This window comes from Dromiciops gliroides, chromosome 4 (genome assembly GCF_019393635.1).
Source record: "Dromiciops gliroides isolate mDroGli1 chromosome 4, mDroGli1.pri, whole genome shotgun sequence".
In the NCBI taxonomy this organism is placed as follows: domain Eukaryota; kingdom Metazoa; phylum Chordata; class Mammalia; order Microbiotheria; family Microbiotheriidae; genus Dromiciops; species Dromiciops gliroides.
Genome location: NC_057864.1, coordinates 494,388,964 through 494,409,538, shown reverse-complemented (window position 1 = coordinate 494,409,538; position 20,575 = coordinate 494,388,964). Strand labels below are relative to the sequence as shown.

The window sequence follows — 20,575 nt, the reverse complement described above, 5'->3', positions numbered from 1 at the left end:
TGGAGCTAAGAAGATACCAGCAGCCAGGTCACCAGAGCAGGCCCAAGGCCCATGAGGATCCTAATAAGAAAGCCTGGGTCAAAACCAGAGCAGAGCTGGCTGAAGACTAGTGCCCGAGGTGGTGGGGTTGGGGTGCACAGGCACAGATGGTCACTGAACATAAGCTCTCTGGAAAATCCTTTTGGAACAGGTGACACCATCTTGCCCCTTTGGACGTCTTTCTGAGCCTCTATTTTAATGAGCCTGGGCACGTAATCACAATTGTGGGAATGGAGACTTTGCCCATTGGGAGCAGTGCCACTCCCAAGCCCTGCCCCACCCGAGGACGTGATTGATGGCCAGGCAGGAGCCTAGAGGCCACACCTGTCTCCCAGATCCAGGGGACACACTGAGAGCAACGGGGACCATGGGGTGCCTGCTGGCAACTGCGGCCTTGTGACTCCTTAGCGGAAAAGTGCCCAATGTTCTTGGTGTCTTGAATGATAATAATAATGCAAATGCAGGCAATGTTTTTAGGCTCCTTTCTGAGAACCATGTTGGGCTTTGGCTTTGCAAAACACTCCCTGGAAGAAATCATGGGTTTGGTAGATTCGGAATCCTTTCGGTAGGTTGACACAGTTAGGGAAGGAGGACTAGTGATAAAGAAGTGCTGTGCCAGGGAGCTGCTGCTTTGTACCATGGCTGGGGCCTGGGCCCTGTGTGCCCACCTACTAAGGCCTGAAAAAAGCAATGTCAATCAGCATGGCAAGGCAGGGTTCGGAGGACGGTTCTGCTTCAGCCACGCTGAACATCAGCGCTCCAGTCCAGCCTCAGGAAGGGCCTCGTGTGAGTTCCTGGACTTTGCCCTGACTATGAGATGGGTCTTCAGGCTGCCCCATGAAGCATGTTGGCAGGGCTTGGCTCATTCGTGGGAGGCCATGGCCAGCAAAGATTAGGTTGGTACACAACATGGCGCTGGGTAGACCCATCTTCAGAGGCCTCTTGGGAGGTTGGGGGCACCAGGAGGGAGCAGGGACCTGGGGGGCACATGCCTGTAGAATCAGTCAGCCCAGCACTGGAAAAGTCAGTTCTCTCTTTAGAATACCCAGCAAAGCCAAGCTCGCTGGATGCCCTGTTTTGCTGAGAACCTAGAACTAAGTGAGCTTGCGCTTGCCTGTCTCCAGCCGGCCAACATTACTTTTTTTTTTTTTTTTTTTTTTTAGTGAGGCAATTGGGGTTAAGTGACTTGCCCAGGGTCACACAGCTAGTAAGCGTTAAGTGTCTGAGGCCGGATTTGAACTCAGGTACTCCTGAATCCAGGGCCGGTGCTCTATCCACTGCGCCACCTAGCTGCCCCCAAGATTCCTTTTATCTCCGGCTGCCTTTGCTCTGGCAGCCGGCCTCTGTGGCCGCCACATTTGGCCAGGAGCCCCCGCCGCTGCCTCCCGAGCAGTGTGGGATGGCTGCCGTCCTGGGGGCCAAAGAGAAGATCCACGTGCTGGCCTCGGGGGTGGCCGGCAGCTTGCTCTCATTCCACCCTGTGGACAGGGTGTTTGCCTCTAAGTGCCGCCTTCTGTGCTTTGTCTGTCTTAGGAAAGCCCTGCAGGAGACAAACCAGCGACTTCTGAGTCTTTTTGGAGACACCCTGAAGGCCGCCATCGCTATGAAGAGCCAGATCAGCAAGCGAATCGGGGTCTGTCTGGATGAAGAGAGTACCCCCCTGAGGATGCAGGGGCAGCGGGCCCAGGACATGGGTGAGTTACAGGGAGGGCTCAGGCTGAGCCCCCAGGGCCTTCTTGGGAGCCTGGCAGGGAGAGCTTCCTTCCTTGTCTCTCCTGGCATGGACGGGCTCTGCCGCTTCCCAGCCATCTTACCCTGGGGGGATGCTCTGGAGACGGGGCCCGAGCTGCTGCTCCGGGCCTCACTTGGTCCATCTGTCAGAGAGGTCCCTGAGATGTCTTACAGCTCCAGATTGTTGAGCCTTTGACTGTAACAAGTCACAAATGAGAGGCCGTATCAGCTGAAACCACAGGCTTGAGGTTATTTGGCATTCGGTCTTCTCTCTTCCATCAAGTGAAACCTTTGATTGGCTGGGCTTGGTCACGTGCCATCTAATGTGACTGGTCCTTTTCTGTTGTGGGGGTGGTCTTGGGCTTATTTGGGGGGTTTTCTCTATTTGTGGAAAGTGGAAGATTCATTTGTGACTCAACGGAAGGGTCTGGGACAGTTCTTGCCCAGGGCTCCCCCATCCCAGTGATTGCCAGATGGGTCTTGAGAAGGATGATATGGGGGGGGGGGTGCGGTGATATTTCAGTGTGAGCCAGGCCCTTGGCCCAGACTGCCCTGTATCAAATTCACAGAGACTTCTGGGGTGTCTTCCACCCCATCCCCACCCTGTCCTCATCCCCGTCCCCACCCCAACCCCCATCCTCCTTGGCCCCTAGGGCTGTGTGCTCCTAGAGCCTAGAGACAGTGGAGAAGTCATTGTACCAAGGCTGAGAAGACCATCATCCTATCCCAGTTAAAATTCACGTTTCAGATAGAAAGTTTGGCCCTGAGGACCTTCCCTGGGGTTGTTGAGCCGAGTCATCCTGAAGTGACCTGTCCTGGGCCTCCTGCTTTTTTCTAGGGGTGCATCTGCTCAGTGACAGGCCCCCCCCCCCCATACCCAGCAGGTGACCTTCCAGGGCCTGCCTGAAGAGCTGTTCTGGGGCTGGGGCTCAGCCTACGTGTCTGCACCCTCCCTTCATGTTCCAGAACAGCTTGGTCCCTCTCTTTGACTTGACAGGCTTTGACACTTGAAGGCAGCTCTTGTGTTAGAACATCCCTGGCATGCCCCTGCCACCCCAGATCAGGACACTCCTGTGGGTGCAGCATCCTTCCAAAAAGGCAGTCCCCCGGAGCTCTCCATGCCAGCAGAGTGGCATTATTGCCACCTGTTCAGTTCTAGACACACTCCTTCCTTTCTCTTCCTCCCTTCTTCCTTCCTTTCTTCCTGTCTCTCTCCCTTCCCCTCTCTTTGTCTCTCTTCCTTTCTATCTCTGTGTCTCTCTATCTCTGTGTCTCTGGATTCAGCCCAAAGAACCCCTCCTTTTCCATGCCATGCTTGGCTCCTATGGAGTTTGTGGTCTGTCAGGGGCACTATCCCAGCCCCATCTTGTCTTGAGAGTGGAGATTCGTCCTCACACAAGTATGTTTGGCTTCTTGCTAATGTCCTCTGCCGGCCCACACACCTTTGAGCAGCCTGCCCTGCTTCCTTTCGGTAATTGCCCTCTAGGGCTTTGAGGATGCAATGAGATAATGTCCAAGTCAGCTAAAGAACATTATTTAGTGCTCGGTGGGCACGATCCCCAGCCCCAGGGATACAGAGACTGACAACACCACAGCCCCTGCCCTCCGGGAGCTCCCAGTCTGATGGGGGAGATGGTGCGCCAGTAAGCAGATATGTCCACGATATGTATAGCGTGAAGGAAGGTGGCCATGACTTCAGTGGGCCCTGTGTGGCCTCCCACAGCTGGGCTGGGAGCAGAGCTTTGAAGAGACTAAGGAAGCTGGGGGCTTTGTAGGAGAAGGGCAACGTTCCCTCTTTGGGGTGGTGATTTCAGTACCAGGCTAGTCCCACCCTAGGGAGGAGAGCCTGACTACCTCTCCCCTGCCCTGGGGCTCCTCGTCCCCTGCCTTTACACTCCAGCACCTTGCACTGCAGGTCAGCTGCCTGGGGACGCGTCCCCTCCAGGTTCCATTCCCCACCTGGAGTTCGATCAGACCTTGCCAGAATGTGACGAGACCTTACTTGCTGTGAGTGACATCAGCAGTCATGTGCGAGAGAGCTTCTTTTTGAGCCCAGAGGTCACGGTGGAGTGTGAGCAGCCCATCAGGAGGATCTATCAGAGTCTGGGGGCTGCTGTGGACAACCTCTTAGAGATGATTCTGGACTCCAGTAAACAAGTAAGGCCCAAGTTCTCACTGCTGTTCCTCAGGAGTCCAGGGGTCAGTGAGGGCTCATCAGCCATCCCCACAAAGGCCTCTGGTCCTGCACGTGGCCCGAACTGCACGCTGAGCCTTCCTGGGAGCCAAGTGAGGGTGTGGGAGGTTAGACCAGGTTTTTTTTTTGTTTTGTTTTGTTTTGGTTTTTTGGTTTTTTTTTTTGTTTGTTTGTTTGTTTTTAGTGAGGCAATTGGGGTTAAGTGACTTGCCCAGGGTCACACAGCTAGTAAGTGTCAAGTGTCTGAGGCCGGATTTGAACTCAGGAACTCCTGACTCCAGGGCCGGTGCTCTATCCACTGTGCCACCTAGCTGCCCCTAGACCAGTTTTTAATGGGACACGGTCTGATTTCCTGATTTCTTCATTGTCAAGCATAAGTAAAGCAGCCGGGGAGTGGCTAGGTGGCGCAGTGGATAAAGCACCGGCCCTGGATTCAGGAGTTCCTGAGTTCAAATCCGGCCTCAGACACTTGACACTTACTGGCTTTGTGACCCTGGGCAAGTCACTTAACCCCCATTGCCGCGCCAAAAAAAAAAAATTGGGGCAGCTAGGTGGCGCAGTGGATAGAGCACCGGCCCTGGATTCAGGAGGACCTGAGTTCAAATCCGGCCTCAAGACACTTAACAATTACTAGCTGTGTGACTCTGGGCAAGTCACTTAACCCCAATTGCCTCACCAAAAAAAATAAGTAAAGCAGCCCATTTTCTTTTCTTTTTTTAAATGTATTTTTCCCAATTGAGTGTAAACAAAATTTTAATGTTCATTTTTTAGCATTTTGAGTTCTGAATTCCCTCTCTCTTTTTGCCCCTGCTCGCTCTCTGAAAAGGCAGGCAATTTGATATTGGTTATACCTATGCTGTCATGCAAAACATTTCCATAGTCACCATATTACAAAAGAAGAAGCAGTGTCCTGATATGTGCCCTGAGTGCTCATGGGAAACTGGGTGTCTTGGAGCCTGGTGGTAGAGTGGTTAGCGCCCTGGCAAAGGGTGCAGCGGGAGATGTTTGGAGGCCGGCCCAGCCGGGCTCACATTGCATGATGACCTTCTGACTTTAAGCATTTCTTAATAGCTGGAGGAGACTCGTGAACTTCATGCTCGCTTTGAGATGGAGTTTAACCGGAAAAATCAGGAGACTGCCCAGGCGGTAAGACAGCACCAGGAGCTGATGGACTGTTTAAACCAGGAGAGTGCGGCCAAGAATCAGCTGGCCCTGGAGCTTCACAAAGCGGAGGGTGAGTCTGCCTTCCCCATGGGCCTGGAGATTGCCCTGGATCTGCTGGCCCGGCTGTGTAGCACTCAGACGGTCCCTGCGGGTCGTCGCTTGTGCCATCCGCCCAGGCCCGCCCTCGGTCATTTCTTTCTCCTCTGGCCTGGCAGGTCTCGCCGAAGGGTACAAAGCCGAGAAGGCTGCCCTGGAGGAGGCTCTGTCGCAGAAGGAAAAGTCCGAGCATCACCTGGCTGTGGAGTTGGAGAACCTGAAGGCCCAGTTCCAGGGGCTGACCCGAGAACAGGCCAGGCTGAAGGAGGAGCAGAGCCTGTTGTTGAGGCAGAAGGAGAGGCTGATCGTGGAGGCTGAGGAGAAGGCCGCCGGTAGGAAGGGGTGCAGGGCGGAAGGTTTCTCCTCTTTGGGAGGGCACAGCCACCCAGCGTGGGCTGTTGGGGCAGTGCCGGCTTTTGAGTGTTGAGTTGTAGCTTCAGCCAATCAGGAGGTGAAGGCTCAGTTAGGAACTGACTCAGGCTTCTCCTTCTGCTTCCCATGTGCTCATCAGGGACCCTCCCATAGGCTTTCTGGTTCCCACAGGGAACAAGTCACTTAAGAGTTGATGATCGTCCATTAACAATTGCCTCTTGTTGAAGAGAACTTTAATCTGCTTGTGTCACTTTCTTGAGGGACTGCTGGGTACATAGGCCACAGCTGAGAAATGGTCAGCAGTGCCCTGTGACTCTTGTAGGGCCCGCTTGTGGCAGCCATTCGTGGTGTGTGGGAGTCTTTACCCCTCCTGCTGGCCACAGAGAACAAGCTGTTTGTGTTCCCTGGTGCTGGGACGTGTGGCCACCCTGCCGGCCTGAGTCCCCGCCCCACCTGGGACCCGGGTGAAAGGGCAAAGGATAGACAGGTGGTTCATGGGAAAGGGATTGCTCCTGCACAACCTTCATGGGAAAAGGGTTCCAGCTGTTTCCAAAGTGGAGAAATACATATGGTGACCAAAGTGTAAGTCGCTCCGCCCTGGTTCTATGGCCACTGACAGGTGGGGGAGGGGAGGGGTGAAAGGAATGCTCAGCTTGCTGCCCACCTCCCATGGGATCCTGGTTCCAGGTTCTTGGCTGCCACTGAAACCCCCCTCCGAGGACTGTGCCAGCCCCTCACTTGGCAAGCCCTTTGGGGATGGGGAGGCTCTGACTCAGCCTGTTTGCTCCCTTTTTTTTCTGGGTGATTGTTGCTTGTCTCTGGCGAGGGGAGCAGAGCATTGCTGCCCTCCCCATTACCTCTCTCTCCTCCCCTGGGAGGGTCTGATTTTTTTGTTTGTGGCCAACAGCAGACATAGCTGTGGGAGCTGAGAGCAGGGTCTCTGAGGCCAGACTCCCACTGCTCAAGTGTTTGCAGCCCTGGTCTAAGGAAGGTCAGCTTCCTCCCACCTGCTCAGCCCAGCTCCATTTAGGATGCTGGCATCAATCACCTCGGTGCCAGGTGCTGTGTGGGGTGAGTGCCTGCATATCAGAGACTGAGAACAAAAGTGCCTCTCCCTCCAGGATGAGGAGGAGTCAAAACAAATTGGGGGCCAAAGGCCTCGCGAGGCTACCAGCCCAACCTCTTGGTGCCTGTGGGCCTGGCCTCCCTGGCTCCGCTTGGTCCGGCTGTAAATGTGTGTATGTTTCCATCCTAGGCGTTCCTGTTGGGACGGTAGCCCCAGAGGATTCAGGTTTGTGTGGCTTGGTGTGGCCCCCACGCTGCTCAGGCTTGGCCCCCAGTTTGGGAATGAACGAGTGAGTGAGTCGCCAAGGAGGAAAAGGACTTGTGACCCTTTGCTTACCTTAGGAAGTGGCTTCCTGTCGAGTAGCCGCTAACTTTACAAAAACCTATGTCTGTCTTTTTGTAAAGCGGGTGCCGAGAAAGGACTGGAAATAAGTCCCTGCTCAGGGATGACCTTGCCCTGTGCAGTGGCCAGTGAGTCAGAGCCGGCCTCAGCTGAAGCCTGGCCACATGCCTGCAGGGACAGCTGTTGGGTGACTTTGACTTTAGGGCCAAGCAGTCTCAATGTGTGGTTTGCTCGGAGTGGAGGCGTGTGAGCCGGGGAGGGCTCGGATTCAGGGGTGAACTCCCCATGGCAAGGTTGGAAAGCTTGAGCGTGTCTGGCACTGTCTTCATAATTTGTTCTGCTGTGGGGCTGTTTTTGACTCAACACCAAGTCCTTTTCTTTTGTTTTTATCTTGAAAAATGGTGTGTGTGTGTGTGTGTGTGTGCGCGCGCGCGCGCGCGTGCGTTTGCTTGCGGCATTACATCTAAAATGCAATAAGTGATCTTTATTAACCAAAAGCCAAGCTGGCTCTGGAGGCTGAGCCTGGCATTAACGCACCGGAGGGGGAGGAGGAGGAGGAGGAGGATTGGAGCAGATGTCATAATGAGCATTCCTGAAAAGCATTGGGAAACAATGACAATAGGTGCATGCGTGAGGCTACCTGGCCAGATTCGTTCTCGAGTCTGGAATTGGCAAATATTGGGTCAGGAGCAATAAAGTGAGAGAAAGGGCAAACCGCTAGAGAAGCAAATGTTCTTAATCCCCAGTGACCCACAACATTCTGAAATCCTGATTCCGGAGCTTTTTATAGTGCGTTAAGCTCGACAGAGAGCTTGCCAATCCCCTGGGACTTAACTCTTGGAGGTTTTCAAAACGGGGGCATGTTCTTTGGGGGCTGAAACCAGCAGCCGGGACTCTGAGGGCATGTTGAGGGTGGGCTCTTTTGGGCACGGCTGTGTAGCCTGGTTTTCTGTAGGCGCCTAAGATTTGGTGTCTCTTGGGATTGTTTGTCCCCACGCGAGACACTGAGCGCCACTAGACACCACGGACCACAGTCCAGAAGGTGGATGAGTAGCCCTTATTGTCTGGCGTGGGGTCAGAAGGAGTGGCCTTGCTGATCTAGGCTGGGTGCTCTGGGTGAAGGAGTTGAGGCAGAAACTTACTGAGAGAATTAGAATCTTTAGCGTCTTAGATAATCAGGGTCGGTTGTTGCTCGGTTTTAGTATTTTGAAATCTGATAGAGTCTGGATCCTGAGGGGTAAAGGTGACCTTGGCTATCCTGTGGGCCAACCATTCCTTCTCTTGCATGTGACTTGTCTCAGGTCAGAACCAGAGCTCAGAATCAGGTCTCTGGATCCCAGGCCAGACCTCTATCCATACTCCGATCTTTTCATCTTGAGTAGTACAGGCCTGGCCCTGAGCCTCGCACAGATTCAGGGCTCAGAAGAGTGATGGGGACTCTATCTCAGAACTTTGGAGGGGAGATTCCTTGATTTATAGGAACCCGGGGACATTAGAAGAAGGGCCCTCACACTGACCTGCAGACCTCCTCTGCCCCCCACGTCCCCCCTTGGAAAACTCAGGCCTTGGCAGAGGCACAAAAGCCTGGCTTGTCCGCTTGGGCTTTTCCCACAAGACCTGAACTGGCAGCTTTGCTCCTTTCCAAACGCTCTCTAGTTCTCCAGAATGGTTTTTATTTGAGGTGTATCTGAGTGAGTTGTATTCAGCAGAGTTTAGTCAAGTGTTTGGTGTTCCTAATTAGTGCCATTGCTTAGTGTGTGGCTTTGCATTGGTCTCTGCCAGTGACAGAACTCTGTGTGTGTGTGTCTGTGAGTGTCCATGCACACACAGACACAGACACACAAACACAGACACACACACACACACACACACACAGACACAAATACACACACACACACGACTTCTATAGGACGACTGACTTGAGTGTACAGTGAGCCCTTGTTTTCTCTTTTTCTGTTTCTTTGAAATCAGTGCCTTTGGTTTGGCTCTTTTCCCATCAGGTTTACTTAAGGAAGTAGAACATTTGGTAAAGGAGCAATCGGAAAGCAAACGACAGTCTGAGAAGGATTGTTCGAGCCTGCGTTCTCAGATGAGAGTTTTGGAACGGGAGTTGGAAGAGCAGCTTTCCCACGGCCAAGAGCTTGCCCAGCAAGCGGCCGAAATCCAGGACCTCCAGCAGCAGATCGTTTCCTTAGACAAACACTTGCGGAATCAGCGGCAGTTCATGGACGTAAGTGCCTTCTATACTGAGAGTGTGATCGGCCCAAACACGGCCCATTCTGGCTCCCGCCTTCATGGCGGGTTTGCTGTGCCCATAGAACAGCATGTGGCGATCCTCCGGCCCGCCCGCTTTGCTGCTTGTTCTCCCTCCCTGGGGCCGACGCAGCAAACTGGGCCTTCGGGTCTTTGGTGGTCGAGGCCAGGGACTGAGGTCTGATGGGACCAGAAAGAGGAGGGAGTTGTGGGAGCTGTGCCGCTTTGTGGGTTTGGAGCCCTTGCAGAGGTGCCTGTGCACTTGTATCTTACCAGATCAGGTTCAGGTAAAACAGCTAAACCACAAGGAGCGTGCCGCCCAGCAGCGAGGAAGAACTCCGAAGGCGCCCTGTGCTCCCCTAGATCAGTCGGGGTCAGGGTCGGGGGTGGGTGTTGAGTCACTTAGCACAGTGTCATATTTGTCCCATCTGAGCCCTGCATGACCCTGCCCCTGAGAAAGACAAGCCTGGCTAATCAGATGAATCGCCTGAGCGAGGGGAAGTGCTCGCTCATTTAGAACAACGTCTTTCAAGCCCTGCCATTTGCTTGCGGTGCGCAGTGGGCCTAGTTCTGATGAGGGCATTTAATGGACCAGCACCGTTGTGAGTCCTGCCTTCCAAGCCTTCGTGTCCACAAGCAGAGGCTAAAAGGGCACTTAAAGAAATGAAGTCAGGCCCAGTTTCTCCACATAGAACTAGTGTTGGCAAAGTCTGTCCTTTGAGGACAAGTGACCGACACACAGACCGTCTGCTGACAGGAACAAGCGGTCGAAAGAGAACACGAACGGGACGAGTTTCAGCAAGAAATCAGGAAGCTTGAGGAGCAGCTGAAGCACCAGCCTGCCCCCAAGAGCCAGCTTTGGGGAGAGCCCCTCGAGAGGGAGGTGAGCGGCACAGGCAGGGCGGGCGGGGCACCGGGGGCCTCACGGTCAGGTGGGGCACCTCAGTGATTGATTGCTCTTTTTTCTCTCCACAAACGTGAACGTGGCAGAGCTTGGAGTTCACTCCTGAGGTATGGATGTGTGGCATGGGCTCTTGGTTCCCTGTCCCCTCTGCGCAGGCAGATACACTGTTGGCCATTAGCCTTTCCTCCTTGGCTGCTTGTTCCCTGGTTTGGTTTCTTGCTCCTCTTCTGGCTTGTTGTGTGTAGGGCTGCTTCCTTTTGCTCTCGTTCCTCCGCTGTCACCCTCTTTGGCCAATGTCCTCCCGTTCATTGCTTTTCTCTCTGGTGGAAGGCAGCCTTCTCACTCGACCCGAACTCCATGTAGGCAGTGCCATGCCTGCTCCCTGCCAGCGCCAGCCTTCTCTCTTGCCCCTGGCATGGTGTCAGCAGAGTTGTTGTGATTGAAGACTGGGGATTTCCTCTAAATGGGAAAAATTCTGTCAGGGTGAACTAGGAATATTTTGGATTACTGATGGAAAACTTTCTCATGGGTTTGCTCTTGAATTTCATACTTTTGCATGACTGTGAGGTTGGCCTTGTAGGGCATGAGACAGCTGTCGAATCTGTCTGCTATGTCACGAATGCTTCCCCCCCCCCCCCCATCTCTAAAGATTGTTTATAGGAACCTGTCTTGATTGAAGCACTGTAGAGAAAGAAACCACATACTCAGCTACCTGGCTGACTGAGGCTCCCTATTTATGAGCTTGACTCTCGGAGAGTTCCATGTTGGAAGGGTCAGCCCCATCCTTTGCCTTCCTGCTGCTCTCTGTCTATGTCATAGGTGACCATCCTTGACTTTTTTGGTAGCTTTGGGCCCATTTGTCCCCGTGGGGAAGCCTCAATACCTAAAGAAAGATACCAAGGGCTTACCAGGGAAATCTGTTCTCTCGAAAGGGCTCTTTCACAAACCCCAATCCGTGGATCCCAGTGGAAGGCCTCTTGGTTTAAAGGGAGACATGCAGAGACCACTTGGGAGAAGCATGCCTTGGGCATGCTGGTTCTTCCGAGTTTTTAGCATATCTCTGATCTACAGACACCTTCTTCTTGGCTGTCAGAGTTTTATCTCATCCTCTGGAGAGAAGTGAATCAGGCTTGGCTGGGCTTTCTCATCTAATTAGAATGGAAGAGAACAGTCTGCACTCAAACCCTGCCGCTGTGACCTTCACTTGTCAGCCTCAGTTTCCTCATGTGTGAAATAGGCCAATCCTTGCAAGCTATAATATCTCCAGAGGCAGTACTGGGGTTGGAGAGTACATTGTCTTCTTAGGATAATCTCTGTTGAAACATAAAGGAGGAACTTTTCTTATGTCAGTAGCAATTATTTATAAACATTAAAATGTCCATTTCCACTTATGCAACTTGTAAAAAAATGCCTTTTCCTTTTTCAGGTTGAATCTTTACAAAGAAAATTAAGAGCAAAAACAGATGAATTAAACGAATTGGTTATAAAGAAGGAGCTGGCAGAAAGACAACTAGCAGCCCAAAAAGATGAAATCAGAAACCTGGAGGACACAAATGCAGAAATCAAAAGAAAAGTTAGCTGCCTTGAAGAAGAATTGGAGAGACAGAAGAAAATTGGGAAAGAATTGAAACAAGTAAATCTCTCTCTTTTTTTATTGGGATGAAGGGGATGCAATGAGCATTGAAGGTATCACCTCACCCAGTATAGGATGAGCCCCTCCCTGAGCGGTAGGGTAGGTACAAGGCCCTTAGAATAGTGTTTGCCGGACTCCTTCCTGCCTGCCTGTTATAAGGATCAAAAGAGGAAACATCTATTCACCTGGGAGAGGAAAGTGCCCTGGGCATCTGTTTCTAAGGGCCTGTTCTTATGGTGATCGCAGCTGTCCTAAAGAATTGATGGGAACTGGATGCACAGTGCCTTTTGGAGCTGAATTGATTGGTGACACTTAGTGTCAGTAGTAGATTTTTCCAGTCATCTGGCTTTTGTTAAAAATGAGATTCCTTTTCCTCTTCCTATTGGAGTATTCTGGCCTGTAGCCTGCCTGGTGATGACATACCACGACATACCACGGGCACTCACTTTGCAAATGGTTCTTCAGGAGCAGCATCTGTCCTCATCTGGGGCCTCCTTCCTACCTCTATGTTAATGGTCTTGGCTTCCAATTTAGATCTTATTCTGCTAGATAGGCATTGGGTTAGAGTCTTAGACGAGTGCCGGCCACTCTTTCATGGAATGATATGTGCTCTCGACGGATGGAATTAGAGGCAGTCATTGGCGGGGCGGGGTACATACATACATGGTGCTCTTATACTCAGACGTGTGTAAGTTTTTCTAAATGGTTTCCTAGAATTCACTGTTTTCTAATCACATATTTTTTCACTTTATAAACTGTACAGTTTATATAAAGATGGATAAGTTATATTTCCTAAGGTTCATTGTTGCCATGTTAGCCTTTTTCTTATCATGTTTAGCATCTAAATTTATATTATAAACATATAGGATAAAAAATTCACCTTTTTTATTTCTTTAGTAATCATTTTAGCAAATACAGTGGTAAGGACCTTGCCAGTCAACTTTAACTGCTTGTAAAATGTTTTGTTTTTCAGTAGTACAGACAGTGAGGTTGAGTGTAAAGGGTTCAATTGGATAGGTGATAGAAGCCTTGGGAAAGAGTGGGAAAAATATGCATCTCGAGGCAGGGCTTGGGTGTTTTCCTGTCACCTGTGTGACCATAGGCAAGACCCTAGACCTCTTGGATCCTCAGTTTTCTCATCTGTGATTTGTGGATGCCAGTACTTGCACTGTTGGGCAACGGAAATAAGAGAACCTGGAGATGTTTCGTAAACTCTCAAATGCTATTTTTAAAATAGTTTTTAAATTAATGGCCTTTGATCTTGTCATCTCTCCTGAATAAGCTTCCTATTTCCTCTAGGATCAAATACAAATGCTCTGTTTGGCATTCAAAGCCCTTCATAACCTACCCCACTCCTACTTTTCTAGGCTTCTTACACCTTCCTCCCTAATGTGTCCTCTTTGACCCAGTGACCCTGGCCTCTGGGCTCTTTCCCACAAAAAACCCTCCAGCTCTCAGCTCTGAGTGTTTTCTCTGGCCTTCCTCCATGACCTCCCTGGCTTCCTTCAAGTCCCACCTAAATTCCACCTTCTACAAAAAGTTTTCCCTAACCCCTCTTAATTCCTGTGTCTTCCCTCTGTGAGTTATTTCCTACCTTTCTCCTGTATAAAGTCGATTTGTTTGGTGCTTGTTATCTCCCCCATTGGATCGTGAGCTCCTCAAGGGCAGGGGCTGTTTTCAGACTCTTTTTTTGTATCCACAGTCTGGTAGGCACACTCAGTAAAAGTTTATGACTCGGTTTTTACATTGGTCAGATTTCTTCCTGTGTCCCTCCTCCTTTCCAGAAAGCCATCCCATATAACAAATAATATATTTAAAGGAAAAATAGAAGAAACAATTTGTAATACCAATTAAAATATCTATTTTTTGGCAGGGAGGGGAGAATCCAGGCTTTTCTCTTTTATTTCCTCATTTAGTGCCCAGCCTCTAAAAAGTCAGTCTCTGGAAGATATGACTGATAGATGAGATTGTCTTAGCCCTTAAGGAATGTGCTCTTCAGTCTTGGGCCAAGCAGGAGACCCAACCTATTTAGAATGTAAATAGAATCCAGCCTGTGCAAGTTCTTACCCTGGGGGAAAAGAGCCCCTATCATTGTACCCCTCCATTATAGTTTAGGGTAACCCAGCTGATGAAGGAGAAAATCAACCAGAGTGGTCTGGATGGAGATGGATTTTCATCTCCAGATTACTGGATGCAGCTGAGTCTCATGATCAATCCAGTTCTCAGTAAGAGGAGCTGAAAATTTCTAGCCTACCTCCTCAACCAATCAGGGTTGGTTTTCACCTGTGAGGGGAATCCCCCCCCCTTTAAAAAAAAATAAACATAAAATGTCTTTTAAAAAATATTAAAATATATACAAATGCTCCACATTGTTCATGTTCTTTGACCACTTATCTATTGGGGAGTTGCTTTTGGGTATGTGTGTACACGCACATACATGTAAACATATGTTTACTTTTTTTTTTATACCTAACCCTTATCTGAGAAATCGATACAATTTTTTTCTCCATTCTACTCCTTCCCTTCTTATCCTAGATGCATTGATTTTATTTGTGCAAAAGCTTTTCAGTTTCATGTATTCACATTTATCTCTGCCTCAGTCAATTCCTTATTTGGTTAAAAATCTGTCCCTTTTCCTGTGGCCCTTATTTGCCTCCTTTTTTTTTTATAGGAATGGCCTTCAATATTGAGTCCTTTGTCCTTTTTGAATGGATTATAGAATTTCCTGTTTTCCCAGCAAGTCGAATCAAAAAATTCTTTCCAACATAATTTATGTTTGGGAGTTTGCCGACTTCCATTATTGCTGATTGTCCCTCACCTTAGCCTGTTCCACTGATGGGCTTGGATGTTTTTTCACCGGCCCCAGCTGGGTTTGATGATGCTGGGAGGTGAGCGGCTGGTGACCCTCTCTGGGCTTTTTTGCTGGTGGTCCGGATGAGCTCCTTGGCTGTCTTGGATGACTTGTGTGATCCCTGGTTTCCTTCCTTTTGTCAGGACAAAGAGGCTTTGCAGGAGCAGCAAATGAATAACCTGATTCAGATTTCCTCACTACAGTCAAAACTGGATGAAGCGAAACACTTGCCGCCTACCCACGGGAGCCCTAATGAGGATGATCTGAAGGAGCAGTTGAAGGCGGAGCAGGCGGCTCTCCTGCTGAAAGAGAGCGAGGTGAGCACCAGTAGGTGGCCCTGACAGGTGCCCACAGCCCCTGGCAACCCTCATGCTCATCCCACCTGAGTAGCGATCAAAAAAGTCCTGAAGATGGGTCTGGGGTAGTTTTAGGGTTTTAGGAGAAGTCCAGTTTCAGAACTGTTCTCACTTTAGGTGTGGTCGAGCTTTATTGAGGCTCATGGCACACTAAAATCCCGACAGTGTTTGGGGCAAGGTTGGAGCTGTGAAGGGGGCAGCATTCTGGGCAAAAGGGTCTTAGTGACGTTTAGTTGTGATCCTTGTCTGCCGGTCCATCTGATGGTGTTTCTGTGTGTGCCTCAACAAACCATGAAGAGAATAATGGCCTCTCTAAGGGCTGTTTTACCACATGAGCACTAGGCTGTGCTTCTCTTCTAGGTTCTGAGCTTGGAGGAAGAGCTAGAACAGCTGAAGAACAATCTGACAAGTAAAAATGATGAGATCCTGCAGCTGAACTTAGAATTAGCTCTGCAGAACAACCAGATCAGTTCCAGCATCCAAGAGCTTTCTGCAGAGAATGCCGACTTAAAGGTAACCAGAGAAGGGCCCTTTGTCCTGGACCATGGCTTGGCCCTGTCCCTTGGCTCCATAGTGACTAGGCTTGGGCCTGGCTCTGGAATCTCTTTTCTGGGGGATTGTGAGTAAGTCACTTCCTCGGCACTGAGTAAGGTGCTTTGTCACCCTTATGTGGTATGGACACCAGGGTTCAGGCTGAAAAGTGAGGGTGACAGCATGTGTATCCACAGGTCAGGCATGTGGCAGGAAAAGAGGGAAAAGTTACAGTTCCCGAGTGTCAGATATTTTCTGTGTAGTTGAGATGTCAGAGCATCTTTAGGCATGGGCAGCCTAGGGGCTGCCTTCTTCCCTGGGCCTGTTGTCATGAGGGACAAAGGAGATGATTGAGAGGTATTAAGTGGCAGTCTGAGAGGTGTGAACCTGCTTAGAGTGGCATTCATTGTTTTTTTTTTTAAGTCTACTTTTTTGTTTTTGTGTTTTGTGGGGTTTTTTTGTGGGGCAATGGGGGTTAAGTGACTTGCCCGAGGTCACACAGCTAGTAAGTGTCAAGTGTCTGGGGCCGGATTTGAACTCAGGTCCTCCTGAATCCAGGGCCGGTGTTTTATCCACTGCATCACCTAGCTGCCCCCGTGGCATTCGCTTTTTTTTTTTTTTTTTTTTAGTGAGGCAATTGGGGTTAAGTGACTTGCCCAGGGTCACACAGCTAGTAAGTGTTAAGTGTCTGAGGCCGGATTTGAACTCAGGTACTCCCGACTTCAGGGCCGGTGCTCTATCCACTGCGCCACCTAGCTGCCCCGGCATTCGCTTTTGAGATCATGTTTTTAGCCTGCTCTAGACTCTGCAAGCTCAGAGTCTAAGAAACGGAGCATCTGTCTGGCTGGACCACCCTCCTCCCCCGCTAACAGAATCCCTCTCCCCTCCCAGTCCCACAGCCTTCATGGTGGGGAGCATGCTGCCTCCCGCTGGTGGACACAGACTTGCTTCTTTGTACCATCTCACAAGGAACTGTGATGGGCCTTGGAAGACTTGGGGAAATCTGCCCTGTCACAGGGCTCTTCCAGGGCCCTCGTAATCCATCCAGTCCCCACCAAGGAATCTCTGCCAAGGGTCTGCCTGCTTCTGCTCCAAAGAGGGCTTGCCTCTAGCCTCCCAGAGTGGCCACTTCTGCTTCTGAAAAGCTCTGAGAAGGGAGGACAGAAGACAGAAGGGTTGGGGTACATGGTTTGCTTTTCAGATGTTCAGCCTCCATTTGTCTGGTCGTAGCTTCCCTCTTCGTTCCTGGGCGATGGCCTTGAAGCTAACTCTCGTGGCCTTCCCAAGCCTTCAGAACTTACTCCTAGAAACATCCCCTGTTCTTTCAGCCAGTCCTCACACCACGTGAACTTGAGGTCATTCACCATCTCCTTTCTTTGGCCTATCAGTGTCTGTCCTCAAAGGGCATCAACAGCTCCCAGAGCTGCACTGGCTTCTGAGCACAGTTTGTCCAGGACAGTGACCCTGTACCCTCCCTAGGCTTTAGCACTTCTTCATGCTTGACATTGGCCATGGCGTCATGAATGGCCATGACGGTGTTCATGCGCCTTTTTTTAAAGCTTTTTCATGTTTTATTTTTTCCAGTGACATGCAAACATTCGTTGTATACAATTTTGAGTTCCAGGTTCTCTCCCTTCCTGAGATGACCAACGGATTGATGTAGGTTATACATACACAGTGATGAAAAACATATTAGTTGTGTTGTCAGAGTAAACAGACCCCTCCACCCCCAAACGAAAAAGAGAAAATAGAAACGAGTAGGCTTTGGTCTGCGTGCAGACACCATTAGTTCTTTCTCGCGAAGTAGGTCATAACGTCTTTCATCCAAAATACTTTGGAGTTGTCTTGAATCTTTGTCATTCACACCTTGAGTCCGTTGTCCCTGGCACATCCAGGGAGATTCTTCTGGCAGTGGTGTGGAGAGAGAGGGGATGGATGGAGTCAGGGAGTTGCTTGAAAGAGTTGAGGTGGGACATAATGAGGGCCTGAGCTTGGGTGGTGCCCATGTGAGTGGACCGATAGGGATAGAGGTGGAGAGAAGTGGCAAGGTAGACCATGCTCAGGGGCTTTGAGGGGGGAAGGCAGAGCACAGCATGGCCCGAGGGTTGTGAACCTGGGTGCCTGGTCAGAAATGGGAGGTGTGGAGGAGGGGCAGAGGAGGATGCGTTTGTGTGTGATCCAGGTTAGGGGTGAACATAGTCCTGAACGTTCTGAACTTGAGTTTCTCCCAGGGCTCCCAGGAGAATAGACTGAGAAGGGGATGGAGGACGGAGGACGGATGAGCTGGGGAGAGCCAGGATTGATTAGCGGGCAGGACAGATGGGATGAGCGTCCAGCACAGGATGGTGACCACGATGTTGACAAAACATGTGCTAGTGCGTGGGATCCTTGGGGACTGTGGTGAGACCCCCGTTTTGACAGAGAAGGCACTTGGAAGGTAGGAAGTGTGTCTGGGGCGGGATTGAAACTCGTGTCCTCCTGACTCCCAAGTATGGCACTTTGACCTCGGCAACACCCAGAAGTCTCCAGGAGCCTGAGGAGTGGTGGTCAGTTTAGGAAGGGGAGAGAATAAGGAGAAAGCCTAGGGAAGGACCCACAAGAAGGATGAGAAGTGAGAGGCAGGGGCAGCTAGGTGGCGCAGTGGATAGATCACCGGCCCCTGGATTCAGGAGGACCTGAGTTCAAATCCGTCCCCAGACACTTGACACAAGCTGTGTGACCCTGGGCAAGTCACTTAACCCCCAACTGCCTCACCAAAAAAAAAAAAGTCAAATTCAGCCTCAGACACTTGACACTTACTAGCTGTGTGACCCTGGACAGGTCAGTTAACCCTCATTGCCTGCAAAAAAAACCCCAAAAAACAAAAACAAGATATGGTGACTGACCTTGGAAACCACCTTGTTGGATGTTGAGATTGGGAAGCACACATACCCTGAGGGTTTGAGGGGGAAGGAGGAGAGGAGGGGGAAGCTATGAGCTGAGAAGGGGGCGGGATAGCTTGAGGGAATACTGGACTTGTTGAATACCTGAGGGAAGACCCAGAGATAGGGATGGATGGAAGAGCAGAGGCCTTTTCAATCTGAGAGCAAACTGTCCGCAGCTGATTGTCTGGCCATTGTCTAGCTGGTTCTTCATGTGCTGACTCGGGCGGTCATTTAGCATTCACATCTTAATTTTGGCCACAGAACCAGCAGGGGAGACTCTGTCACATGCTCCCCTAAGAGATGGGCAGCACCATCGGTGCTGTAGAGTGCCCTGCTCCACTAGTCCAGAAGCCTGGTTCTGCTAAAATTGGGCTGGCTTTTTTATCCTGGGCTGCTCTGTCCCTGGTGCTGAACCCCAGCCAGACGGCAAAGACAGACAAACCCAATATGGTGAACCCTTCATTCTGCAGGGAATAGATCAGAGTCACTAACCTGTTTGGGAAATCAGGACAATGAGGGGCGCCCGTTGGAGCTCTCATCCCCCCACTGCCTTCCAGAGATTACACATAGTGGCTGAGCAGGCACCATCCCCACCAGATGTTTGCCCTGCCTTACCTGGGCCCTGGGTGCTGTGAGGCGGTCCTTCTCCACCTGACTCATTGCCCCCTGTCCTACTCATCCGAGCAACTCTTCTATCTATCTATCTATCTATCTATCTATCTATCTATCTATCTATCTATCTATCTATCTATCTATCTATCTATCTTTATATTTATTCATTCATTCATTCATTTATTTATTTATGAGGCAATTGGGGTTAAGTGACTTGCCCAGGGTCACACAGCTAGTTAAGTGTTAAGTGTCTAAGTCCAGATTTGAACTCAGGTACTCCTGACTCCAGGGCCGGTGCTCTATCCACTGCGCCACCTAGCTGCCCCCCTAGCAACTCTTCTAGCCTTCAAAGCCCTTCATCATCTTCCCCCTCCTCCCTTTCCAGTCCCCATCATGTTCTCTTGGATCTGGTGCCGCCGTGCCCTGGCTGCTCCCCCAGTCAGACCCTCCATCCTTCAACTTTGGCCATTTGCTTTGGCCATCTCTTCTTTCTGGAACCCTCTCCCTCCTCTGCTTTGCTCTGCCTGCTGACCAAGTCCCACCTAAATCCCAGCCCCTCTGAAGCCTTCTGTCTGTGAAGGATTTCCTGTTAGTTGTGTATAGAGCCTGGTTGGACATGTTCTCCTTTAGAGGGCAGGGACCATCTTTTGGCTCTTTGGGGATCCCTAGCACTTGGTGCCTGGCACACAGTCTTTCTTGGTCCCCTGTGCTGGCCAGGTGTTCCTTTGCCTTTCTCTTGGTATCCACTCCCTATTAGCCCCTTTTGTTCTCTCTCCCAGTCAAGTGCTCCTCCTCCTTGGCCGAGAAAAATGAGCAAAATGAACATAGTCCAGTCTTGGCGCCTGGTTCTTTGATGGCCTCCACTGTGCCAACCACCTAGAGCTCTTTAGAGCTGGTCTTGTTTACCTTGTCTTTTTTTTTGTAGGCACCTAATAAATAGGTTTTTTTTTTAGTAATAAACTTTTTTTATTTATAGTTTTGAGTTCGAATTTTTATTCCTCCTTCCCTTCCTCCCCTCCCCTCCCACCTCCCTGAGGCAGTAAGCAATCAGATATGGGTTATACATGTACAATTATGTAAAACATGACCACATTAGTCATTTTGTATAAGAAAACTTGAATAAGAAAAAAATGAAAGTGACAAACAGCCTGCTTCAGTCTGTGTTCCATCAGTACCAGTTCTTTCTTTGGCGGTGGGGCTGGTACGTGTCATCGATAGTCCTTTGGGATTGTGTTGGATCATTGTCTTTTGAGAATAGTGAAGCCTTTTACAGTTCTTCTTCAAACAGTATGGCAGTCTCTGTGCACAGCGTTCTCCTGGTTCTGCTCACTTCACTCTACATCAGTTCATACAAGTCTTTCCAGGCCTTTCTGAAGTCATCCTGCTTTGTCATTTCTTAGAGCACAAGAATATTCCATCACCATGATAGAGCACAGCTTGTTCAGCTGTTCCCCAATGGATGGGCATCCCTTTGATTTCCAATTTTTAGCCACTACAAAAAAGAGCA

At 50.3% G+C, this 20,575-nt stretch overlaps 1 protein-coding gene across 1 annotated transcript in view; it reads left to right on the top strand.

The window, feature by feature from the left end:
• PCNT (pericentrin) overlaps positions 1 to 20,575 on the top strand; it is a 134,444-nt gene that overhangs the window by 58,415 nt on the left and 55,454 nt on the right. The window contains exons 24-34 of the mRNA XM_044002591.1: positions 1,573 to 1,733; positions 3,686 to 3,927; positions 5,036 to 5,198; positions 5,344 to 5,556; positions 6,852 to 6,887; positions 9,005 to 9,234; positions 10,015 to 10,140; positions 10,248 to 10,268; positions 11,588 to 11,794; positions 14,789 to 14,962; positions 15,362 to 15,514. Coding sequence (XP_043858526.1) covers positions 1,573 to 1,733; positions 3,686 to 3,927; positions 5,036 to 5,198; positions 5,344 to 5,556; positions 6,852 to 6,887; positions 9,005 to 9,234; positions 10,015 to 10,140; positions 10,248 to 10,268; positions 11,588 to 11,794; positions 14,789 to 14,962; positions 15,362 to 15,514 — 1,726 coding nt within the window. The remainder of the gene's footprint in view (positions 1 to 1,572; positions 1,734 to 3,685; positions 3,928 to 5,035; positions 5,199 to 5,343; positions 5,557 to 6,851; positions 6,888 to 9,004; positions 9,235 to 10,014; positions 10,141 to 10,247; positions 10,269 to 11,587; positions 11,795 to 14,788; positions 14,963 to 15,361; positions 15,515 to 20,575) is intronic.